Source organism: Elgaria multicarinata, chromosome 13 (assembly GCF_023053635.1).
Source record: "Elgaria multicarinata webbii isolate HBS135686 ecotype San Diego chromosome 13, rElgMul1.1.pri, whole genome shotgun sequence".
NCBI classification, from domain to species: Eukaryota; Metazoa; Chordata; class Lepidosauria; order Squamata; family Anguidae; genus Elgaria; species Elgaria multicarinata.
The window spans coordinates 25,938,114-25,949,408 of record NC_086183.1 but is presented as its reverse complement, the minus strand read 5'-3'; the positions used below and the strand labels follow the sequence as shown (position 1 = coordinate 25,949,408).

The 11,295-nt window shown below is 46.9% G+C and overlaps 1 protein-coding gene across 1 annotated transcript in view; it reads right to left on the bottom strand.

Annotated features, from left to right (window-relative positions):
- Positions 1 to 261: 261 nt before the first annotated feature.
- KCNN4 (potassium calcium-activated channel subfamily N member 4) overlaps positions 262 to 11,295 on the bottom strand; it is a 44,232-nt gene continuing 33,198 nt past the window's right edge. The window contains exons 4-9 of the mRNA XM_063140446.1: positions 10,707 to 10,842; positions 7,235 to 7,345; positions 5,365 to 5,483; positions 4,571 to 4,640; positions 3,273 to 3,453; positions 262 to 903 (exon numbers count right to left, since the gene is read on the bottom strand). Of these exons, the coding sequence (XP_062996516.1) occupies positions 3,295 to 3,453; positions 4,571 to 4,640; positions 5,365 to 5,483; positions 7,235 to 7,345; positions 10,707 to 10,842 (595 nt within the window). The 3' untranslated portion in view covers positions 262 to 903; positions 3,273 to 3,294. The remainder of the gene's footprint in view (positions 904 to 3,272; positions 3,454 to 4,570; positions 4,641 to 5,364; positions 5,484 to 7,234; positions 7,346 to 10,706; positions 10,843 to 11,295) is intronic.

Below are 11,295 nucleotides of genomic sequence, written 5' to 3'. Positions count from 1 at the left end.
TGGCGCTAAACCTGGGATCTTCTGCATGCAAAGCGCGTGTCCCGGCACTTCACCATGGCTCCTCCCGTATCTAAGGCTTCAAGTGCTACCTATTGCTACCTCCTTGCCATTTATGGCACTCACCTAGCAAGTGTTAGAGCAGGCTGGCAAATATTCGCTAGTAGCCAGCCTGCTCATCCACGCCTCTGTACGTTAATCATTTTGAGTCGAATCAATTGCTGTAAAAATGCGTTTAAAACAAACAGACAACCCCACCCCAGTAGACATAAACTTCCTTCCCTGGAGGCGCTTCTGGCTCGCTATAGGCGACCAAGTGCATGGCTCTATACAAGCCCGAACCTAAGAGGGGCAAGCATGCTCCATTATCTCGCAAAATCCTGAGCAGCAAAGTTACCATTTGCTTCCTGCAGATTTGATTCCTGCCCCGAATGGAAGAAGTTCTTTCTGCCAAAGGAAACAGACCGGGCGTTCGCCCTCCAGGGCTGTGGCCTTTGCTTCTGTAACTCGAGAGCACATGTCTTGCCGTTCGCTATCCTGTAGCTTTTTTTTTTTCCTGCAGCTGAAAATCCAGTTAGATGAGTGGATGTTATGCCTTTGATTTCCATCCAGGATTCCCCTGGCGAGGAACACCTCTACCTGGCGGTTCAGAGGCATAAGAAGTCTTTCCAAGAGACTAAAATCCAGATCGCTGCTCCTTTGCCCTTTTCTGATCTGGTGACGGAGGGCTTGTTAAAACGCTTGCAGTGATTCTCCTCTGCCGCAAGGTGGGGACGTGATCCCATATCTTCCCTGCTCACTGCTTGACTATGGAGTCCATAGAAAAGGCAAAAGCTGCAGGTTTAAAAGGTTCTCTGCCCTGAGGCTTCAGTGGGTGGATGAAATCGACATAATCTCTTTAGCCACCTGGAAGGGAAAAGGAGACAAAATGGTCCCAATTCTACAAGTATTGGGGGAATACCGAAAGTAGACCAGCAGGCAGCCCCTGTAACCTACACCCAGCCCCTGAAGCAAATACTTGCCTGCAGTTTGACTTTGGGGGAAAAGGAAAAATATTTTCAACTTGTAAAATGTGGAAGTAAGTGTAGATCGCCTAGAGCTGTGAAGGCCTGGGAAATTATCCCTCTCCCTCCCAAAAAAGCACCCCCTGGAAAAAACTTTCCCCATGTTTAATCAATTCCTTGGTGCAAGGGTAATTCACAAAGGGGGAGGAATGGGGAGGGGGGGAGTTGCTTTCCCTTACCGAGTTCTGTATTTTATGTGCTGGCAATATTTAAGAGTATATGCTCCATAAATGTAAACCTGTAACTCTTTAGAGGATGATAAATTCATTACACGGTTTGAGCAGCCATAAAAGGGGGGCAGTTATGTGTCAGAAAATAGGTCCACCATCTGGGCTGCTTGGTTAAAAATAGGTTCATACTTGAGAATACAGAAACTGGCCATTCTGGTCTATGCAAACTCTTGATCCCTTTTTAGATGTTGGGTTCTTTAAATGAGTGATTCATAGCGTTTTTCTCCCTCTCTCAAAATACTAGAACCCGGGGTCATCCCATGAAGCTGATTGGTGGGAGATGCAGGACAGATAAAACGAAGTCTTTCTTTAAACAGCACATAGTTAAAGGATGGAATTTGCTATCACAAGATGTAGTGATGGCCCCCAATTTGGATGGCTTTAGAAGGGGATTAGATGAATTCCTGGAGGCGATCAATGGCTACTAGCCCTGATGGTTGTGTGCTACCCCCAGTATTCGAGGCAATAAGCCTGTGTGCACCATTTGCTGGGGAACATAAATAAAATAAATAAATAAATAAATAACATGGTTTGGAGGGTGCTGTTGCCCCATGTCCTGCTTTGTTGGTCCCTGGCCGACAGCTGGTTGGCCACTGTGCGAACAGAGTGCTGGACTAGATGGACCTTGATCCAGCATAGCCCTTCTTATGTTCCTATAGCAAGCTCATGACTGGCCACTCACAGATGTTTGCAGTTTATTTTGATGATGCAGTGAGCCTCCTGTGTGTCTCCCACTCCTTTTCCCAGTTTTAGCATCAAAAAATAAACCTCAGAAAACCCGACCCTTCTCAAATATTTCGGGTTTGTCAGGATTTCCTGCCGTGTGCAGGCAAGGTTGTGCTATAAAATGCCCACTAGAGGGCGCTGTCCCATTGAAATGTATAGGCCACCTGGTCACTGCTCTCTTCTCCATGTAATTGTGCTCATTTCAAATGCGGAAGAGAAGCAGGAAGCAGAGCCCCACGGTAAAGGAACAGGATTTCTCCCCATCTGAAAATCTTCACATGGCAGTAGCATGATATTTGGGGGTAAAAAAAGACAACTTGAACAGGCAATGGCAATGTTTGCTGAAAGATTTTAGAACCCAGTGAGTGGGGCAGAGTTTCCAACACTTCTCTCCAGAGTGAGGAAAGTAGTATACTCCCACCTTTCCGAGTTTCTCTCCAGCAAACCCAAGGTTAAAGCAAACATTAATTAACTGAAACTTGGTAAACGGAGTTCATCCGATCACCGCCTTACATAGGTGCCAGCAAACACAGGCTGCCTTTCTTATCTTTAAAGTGGCATTTCAAGTCCTGCCTCCCAGTCATGCGGAACAAAGCAAAGCTCCACAAAGTGCTTTTTTGGCCATGTACAAACGTGCGGCCAGCTTTGTGGCTGCTGAAAGGAATGGCTTTGGATGATTAGGGCCGCTCTAGAATGAGCGAAAGGGGTGAGGAGGACAGGTTTCCCAGGTAAGTGAGCTTCCAGGAGAATGGGGACATTTTAACCTACAACCCTTCTTGACCCCACAGCACTTTGCGCCAGTATCCCCCAAACCCTGCCCCCTAACATATTTCAGATCTTGCAGAAGGACAAATTCCCGCAACCAGGGGAAAGGCGCTAATATATTTAAGAGGGCAAAAGGAAAGGAAAGGAACCTCTCGTGCAAGCACTGAGTCATTACTGATTCTTGGAGGGACGCCAGCTTTCACTGATGTTTTCTTGGCAGGCCTTATAGCGGGGTGGTTTGCCGTTGCCTTCCCTGGCCGTTATTACCTTTCCCCCAGCTAACTGGGTACTCATTTTACCGACCTCGGGAGGATGGAAGGCTGAGTCGACCCAAACCGGCTGCCTGAAACCAGCTTCCGCTGAGATCGAACTCAGGCCGTGGGGAGAGTTTCAGCTGCAGAAACTGCTGCTTTACTGCTCTGCGCCACACGAGGCTACAAGAGGGCAAAAACGGTTTCCAATTACAGGGGGTCGGTTCTAACTGCCTTACCTAGCTGACTGCAGATAAGGACTCAGAGCACCTGCTGTTCCTGCTGCTGCTTGGATTCCACAAGGGCAGAGAGCAGCCTGGTCATCTCATCCAGTTTCCTGTCCAGGGACTCGATCCGCTTCTCCAGCTCCTGGTGAGAGCTGCTAAGGCTGGAGCTGAGGTCACACATGATCATCTGCATCTGTGATGGAGGGGGAAGAAAGAACATGGCACAGCGGTCACAGTTCAGGCTTCCTCTGGCATTTCCTTTGCCAAACTATGACCCATAGATGGCACTATGCCCTTGGGAACAGGCCAGGATGAACAGATCCGCTAGAGCCGGCCACAAAATTCCTCCTTGGCTGAAGAGTGGCGGGCAAAAGAATGTAGTGCTTTGCACCTGTTCTTCCCGAAACTGGTGCCCAACAGAAGGTTTGGACTACAGTTCCCATCAGCCCCAACCAGTATAGTCAATGGTCAGGGGTAGTCCAAAACATCTGTGGGGAACCAGGTGAAGTCTGCCTTACACTAAAAATGAATATCACACAAGTGTTGTAAAAATGACAGGATAGAGAAATAATATATCACACAACCTACACCATGCTATACATACTCACCTGAAACGATCTTGGAAAATGCAGATCATAAAATATACTGGGACAGAACAATTCATACTGACAAGACAACGCCTTGCAACCGACCAGACACAACATTATAGACAAAACCTGCACCCACCTCATTGATATAGCAATACCTAATGACAAAAATGTTTTAGAAAAGGAAGAGGAGGGAGAGAAATATACACCACTGGCCATGGAAGTTACTGTAAAGAACTATGGCAACAGGAAAAGGTCAGTGTTATCTTGTTAGTCACATCAGAAAACTACAGAAAACCTTCAGAAACTGAGCCTACCAAAATACATCCACAGCAACATCCAGAAAGCTGTCATACTTAAAACATGCTCAATTGTCAGGAAATTCCTGAATCAGTAAAAGACAGCATGACCTGGCAAAGCCCGTCATGTCCACCTAGGAAAACCAGCATGAGCGACAAAAGAGACAGTAATACTACAATTGCTCCTAGTTAGAAGAATTGCATTTTCCCCAAGTACAAAAAACACTGCATCTTAAGTACTGGGAAAATGTGATATTGTCGCAGAAGCACTGCCTCAAGAAAAGCCCAACATCCTGAATGCAACAAACGGTTCATGTTTATTAGGCTAAAAACGGATTATGACGGAAGGTGCGGCATTTCCTCAACACAGTGCAAAGCGCTCCATCTTCTGGACAACACCATCTCTGGCATAAAAAGCCCTCACCTTAGAAGTATCCACCATGGTGTTGACTTGATCTCGAATCTTCCGGTGCTTCATCCTCACATGCCGGAACCTACATCAAAAAGAGAGTTAAAATGCGCTGTGAGCATTAACTCTGCACTCTGATTCCAATTCCTCCCAGGATAGGGAGCTAAATTAAGGGGTTGTCCATATGGCTGTTTACACTGCCATAGATGCGCACTTCAGAATTTTCAAACAGATGACGAAGCCGCAAATGCAAAGCCATCTAGGGGCAAACCCTGGAAAATTCGCTCCCAAAAAGTTGGGCATTTACCCCAACTTTTTTGGCAGAGGAGACAGCTCCACTGCTGTAAAAAAGCAACAACAAGAAAAAAAACCTAAAACCCCGGGGGGGGGGGGGGAGTAACACTGCCATCCCACCCACCCCCCACCTTTTTAAAATTAGTTTATGCTCTAAATCTGCAGAGCTCCACAGAAACAAATATAAATTTGGGAGGACCGGGCAACCCCAAATCTGTTTGGGAAGACCAGGCAACCGCCAATCTGAATACGCGGAGCTCCGCAGATTGGCTGTTTAAATTTTTTTTAAAAGGGGGAGGGACAGCCCCGTTCCTTTCCTTCCCGCCCCCCGCCCAATATTTCTTTTTTTAAAAAATCTTTTCAGATGCGCCAGGCAGGAAAATCCACACTTGCCTTCCTTCCCGTGCAGACACCGGGAAGGAAGGCAAATGCGGGTGCAAGGCGCCTCCCGGCACCAAAGCGTCTCCATATAGACGGGGGCTAAGACATCCCACTACCTGGCGTTCATCACTTACATATGAATGGCCGCCAGCAGCCTCCGGTGATGCTTGCGTTGCCTCAGTCCATCCTTCCTCTTGGTGTGCTTGTATAACAGCCAGGCCTCTTGTAGCACGTTAGCAGCTGAGCATTTCATCTGGAGGCGCATGTAAAATCGGGAGGATCAGTTAAGCTCAGGTTCCCTTACCTGTCCGGCTGCAGTCACTGCAGAAGGTCTGCCCCACCTGTGAACCCTACCAAGCAGAATGTAATCTACCAAAGCTGTGTTGCAGCCTGCCAGGCACATGGCAAACGCCACTGCACTCCGCAGCCCGCATCTTGCAGTCTGAAAAAAAAAGTCTATTGGGGCCCTGGTGAACCACCAAGTTCAAGTTTATTGTACTTAGCAAACAGCCATTATATAGTTTCACATAGATGTGTTACATTCATTTATTCATTCATTCCCTTGGCCTTTGTGCACAAGAGAAGGGCCAGCACAGTTACATATTTGTTAAAAATCATTCAATAAAAAACACAGTTTTTCGAGGGATGATCTTCCCTTCATCCAAACTAGCAAAGGAAGGATATAAATTTTCCTAATGTCTGAATAGACTTTGCATTCTGAAATAAAATGGGTGATGTCTTCTAAAGTAAAAAGGTTGCAAGGACAACCTCTGGCTTCCTTGGGGGAGGTGCCCCATACAGTCTGCCCAAGGGAGTACATTTAACCTTGCCCAGGAAAAGGCTGTTTTCATCTTAACAGAGGTGAACCACCATTTTTGGCTGGTGGGGTTCATTAGGCCTAGCAGGTTTCTAAGCTGAAATAAAATAAAATAGAAGGCTGTGGTTGAAAATAACAATGGTACAATAAGAGTGGTAACACTCAACCACAAAGGTACTAAGAAATATTTATAGACAAATAGTTCAGAAGATATCACTAATGTACAAAAGACAGGCATATAGATAACATTTACAAGATGTTCATCAAACATTCATAATGAAACCTACAGTAAGTTGGCATCCATTAAACATTCATGATAAGAATCATTAATCTCATAATATATGCGTCTAATAAATAATTTCATAAAGCGTCTAATATAAACAGTAGTCCGGTTTCTAAGCTGGCCTCTTGCCCATAGAGTAAATGCATCACCAAAGAAATGGACAAAAGAGAACATGGATTTGTATAACATTTGCATATTTTTAGGTAGACAGAGTCCTTAATGCTTTTCCTGAGAGTGAAAGTAGAGATGTACATAATTTGAGTGGTGACCCTCACTGCATTTTGTTCAAATATACACCAAGCGGTTGTGCATCTTTGCAACAAAAGCTGCCATGCATAGCACTGATTGGCTAGAAACCAGTACATCACTAACCCATCTCCCCAGAAGCAATTTCCCCAAGGTTTTAAAACTCAGGAGGTCAAACCTGAGACCGTCTGCCTGCAAAACATGTGCTCTAGGCCTGAGCCACAGCCCTCTTCATCCATCTCCACTGCCTGACATAACTGAAGAGGCCAACGATTGATCCTAGGACTTTCTGAATTCAGAGCTACACCCTTTGCAGACATTACTGGGAAGCTTACTTGCCAGGATATTCTCTTACCTCTTCCCCCACCCCTAATTATAAAGTGCAAACATACAGAATAGCTAACCCATGCATCCTAAAACAAAACAAAAGAGACAACTGTAGCACTGAACTAAAAACTTCTAACTAACAAACACACACAATCTAGAATCAGGAAAGCGAAATATTCGTTCCCACTACGAAACTGTCATTTCTGGTAAACGACAAGAAAGGGAACATATCAAAGGAAAAAAATAAAGATATGTATCCTCGCAGAAAACTCAAAAGCTGGGTTATCACATTATTAAATCTATTGTTCCAATAAGAAACGGGTTTTCTTACCTCTTTGGCACACTGGATATCCATCATGAAGTTATGGACGTGCTTCTCGGCCCGGCTGAATTCCAGTTTATCCGCAGCGACAGCCACCAAGAGCGCCGTGCAGCCCACGCCCTGCGAAGCGACGGGAGGCGGAGCGTGAGGGAATGGAAGTGGGAGCGAGGAGGCGGTGTGGCGTGTGCCTCAGCTCGAATTAGGAGTTACGGTGCTTAAGGGGAAATAGGGAAATTGGGAGAGTGGGGAGGGGTCGTAGCTTCTCAGCAGACAGCACAGATTCAACCCTCATCATCTCCGGGTAAGGCTGGGGAACAACCCCGTCTGAGACACTGGGGAAGGACTTCTTCATGCAGCACCTAGTTAAATTAGGGAATTTGTTGCCACAAGACGTAGGGCTCATCTACACCAAGCAAAATATTCCACTATGAAAGCGGTGTATAAAAGGCAGGAGCCACACTACTGCTTTATAGTGGTAATGAAGTGCACTGACAACTGTTGGGGCCCATGATACATGCTATGTATCGCTTTCATACCACTTTCATAGTGTTATATCCTGCTTGGTGTAGATGTGTCATGAGCCCCAACAGTTGTCAGTGCACTTCAGTACTACTATAAAGCAGTAGCGTAGATCCTGCAGGGCACTTCCATACCGCTATAAAGCAGTTGTGTGGCTCCTGCCTTTTATATACTGCTTTCATAGTGGAATATCCTGCTTGGTGTAGATGGGCCCAGTGTCACGGCCACCAATTTGGATGGCTTTAGAAGGGGATTGGATGACTTTCTGGAGAAGAAGGCTATCAACGGCTACTAGACCTGATGGCTCTATGCTACCTCCAGTATCAGAGGCAGCATGCCCATATACACCAGTCGCTGGGGAACATGGGTGGAAGGGTGCTGTTGCACATGTCTCCTGCTTGTTGGTTCCTGGTCAACAGCTGGTTGGCCACTGTGTGAACAGAATGCTTGCCAAGATGGGCCCTTGGTATGACCCAGCATGGCTCTTCTTACATACTTATGAACCGCTGTCTTATGAACTGCAGGCAATAGATAGACCCACTCAGTCTGTTGGTCCGACTCTGATGGTCCGACCCGACTGCTGCCAGGGTCATCTCCATGTTTTTGAGGGGCTTTGGGCAAGGCAGTCTCAATGGGGCCCCTCCCTCAGTGAGTCTGCCTTCTCACTGCTACTGTCACCAGCTCCTATTACTCCTCCTCTTTCTCATCCTTAAGAACATCAGAAGTGCCCTGCTGGATCAGACCAAGGGTCCATCTAGTCCAGCACTCTGATCACACAGTGGCCAACCAGCCATCAGAAAGTGATGAACAAGCAGGACATGGTGCAACAGCACCCTCCCGCCCATGTTCCCCAGCAACTGGTGCACACAGGCTTACAGCCTCAAATACTGGAGGTAGCACATAGCCATCAGGGCTAGTAGCCATGGATAGCCTTCTCCTCCAGGAATTTATCCAACCCCCTTTTAAAGCCATCCAAATTGGCGGCCATCACTACATCTTGTGGCAGTGAGTTCCATAATTTCACTATGTGCTGTGTGCTTGACAGTGTGCAAGCGGGCCGTGGCATCTATTGCTTCTCCTGCCGCCGCCACCATTGTCTGGGCCAGAGTGAGAGGCAGGGGAATTAGCAGTTCGCACTGATGAAGAAAAGAAGCAACTCAAGGGGTCTCTGGTGTCAGGATTGAGCCCAGGCCCTCGGACTCTGATTCCAATTCGGTGATGGGAGTCAGAAGCCCAGCAGAGACAGGGTGTGGGGGAGGAAATTCCCCCAGAGCCAGTGAAGGACCTTCCCAGGGACTTAGCGAGGAGAAGGGCCAGGCTCAGAGACCATCTTCCCCCTTCGCCGTGGGAACCCAGGCTCTGTCAGAGAGGGAGAGAGCTTCAGGATTGACAGATGCCAGAGCTCTCCGCTGAGTTAAGCAGGCGCAGTTGGGAGGCGTCACACCTGATTGGCTGACCATCAGAAATTGGGTCGGGAGGATTCTCCCTGAAGACAGGAGCTCAGTAAAAAACAGCCAAGCATGACGGGAAACCTATCCAGAGTTGACTTGCTTTCAGCAGCTCTCTTAACAAAAGATTTACTTTGCAAAGTAGGCCTAGGGGACAGCTCTAAGCTTCTGGAGTCACTTCAGAGATGAAGAGCTGCGATTAGCTGAATCAAGAGTGTGTGGGTTGCACAGCAAGTCTCTGCTGCCTCACTACCCAGAGGGAGGGCGTAGCATCCATGGCAGCTTGTCAGTGAGCCCCTGCCAAAGCATGGACCCTCGACGGGTGCCCAACCACACCTATCCTTCTGCCGTGTTTCTCAAAACCTCCCACCTTCTTGGGAGACAATAACGAGGGCTGCTAAGTAATACACAAAGCTTTATTCAAGCAATAAACATCTCTTCCCACCTGAAGAGAGTCTAATCCCTAGGAACTTTACCCTAGGCAAAACTATGCAAACTAAGCGAGACAATTGTCCTGTCAAGAAGAATGGAAAAGCCCTGTTAACTTCAGAGAGACTAGCTATGATGCAGCTTCTGATGGGATGCCAGCCGGGATGACTTTCTCTCGCCTTCCTTTAGCTCCGCCCGTTTTAGTCTACGGACTACTCTAGGATCAGCTAACCTCTCCGTGCTCTCTCCCTCTGGCTTCCCACTGACTGTGTATTGTTTGCCCTTGAGGAGATAAACTCTGGAGAGGGTTCACTCCCAGCTGGTGAAGAGCCCATGAGAGCTTCCTCCCCCACTGGTACAGGCTGGCCTGTGTCTGGCGCCGACTCCTCTCCTTCAGAGTCTGATTCTGATTGATCACCTGAAACACCTTCTTCCAACCCAGGGAGAGCAGGGCTGGACAAGACACCTTGACTCTGCCAGTCCTAACTGTTGCTGAGAGCAAACAGCTCACTCAAGAGGTGCTGCACTACAAGAAAGAAGTTCTGAGGTTCAGAGCAGGACAATCGTCCCCGAAGGTAGTTATGAGAACGTTCAAAACATGTTGATGCTCAATATTCATTCTCCAAATGGATTTGATATTTGATGCTATTTAATTCCAGTGGGTTGAATTCAGACTTACCCATACTTAGAACAGATCGACTGGAACTTGTCCCGTTGATTTCAACGGCTAAGTCTGGATCCAACCCAATATTTGTTCTCTGACATCAACGACCGGTTTCAATATTTGCCGAGAGCCGACTTGCAGCACTATTTAACTTGACAGCGTAGCAGGGGATACGTAGCATTTGACAGCTTACGGGATTTCTCATTTGGAACCTGGTCCAAATCCCAAACCAGCCAAGAGATCTGAGCCAAAAGCTCTCAAGAATTCAAATCTTCAAGAAACAACTTAGCTTCGAATTTCAGACCATTAAACTTTCTCATCCAAAATGCTGGGGCAGTTGGGGATTTGGGACGGGGGAGGGATACCAAATTTGTGCAAGAATACATTTCAACACGGCACCGCCTGCCCACACGCCCCTTACCATGACACCAGTAAACAGACACACCATCTTCCCGCACACTGTGACTGGCACCACGTCTCCGTAGCCAATGGTTAGGAAAGTGATGGGAATCAGCCAAAATGTTCCACCCAAGTATTCGTTCTCTTTCATATGCTGCCTGGCAGGTAGAAATCAGAGAGGTTCAATATGAAATGCGTTTTATGTCTGTATTTATTTAGGGGTTTAATGAACCCCACTCGTCGGTGTTAGTACTCCCAGCGTGGGCTGGGGCAGTATGAAAATAAGAAAAACAATCAAACAATGAAAACCAAGATAAAACAAAAACATATCAAAAGAGCAGGACAGTAAAACACAGCAGCATCAGAGTTAAAAACTGATGAAAACAATATTTTTAAAGATATGAGAGTATTAAAGGGTAGGAAGCATATACTCCAGAATGGGGAGGGGGTAAGTCCTACTGAAAGTAGTCCCATTTAAATGAATGTGGCTTAAGTTAGTCGTGCATAACTTACGCCCCATTCATTTCAATGGGTTTACTCTAAGTAGGCCATCTCGGCATGGGAACACCTCTTTGTCACTGCCCCTCTGGACCCAATCCGTGTACCACTTC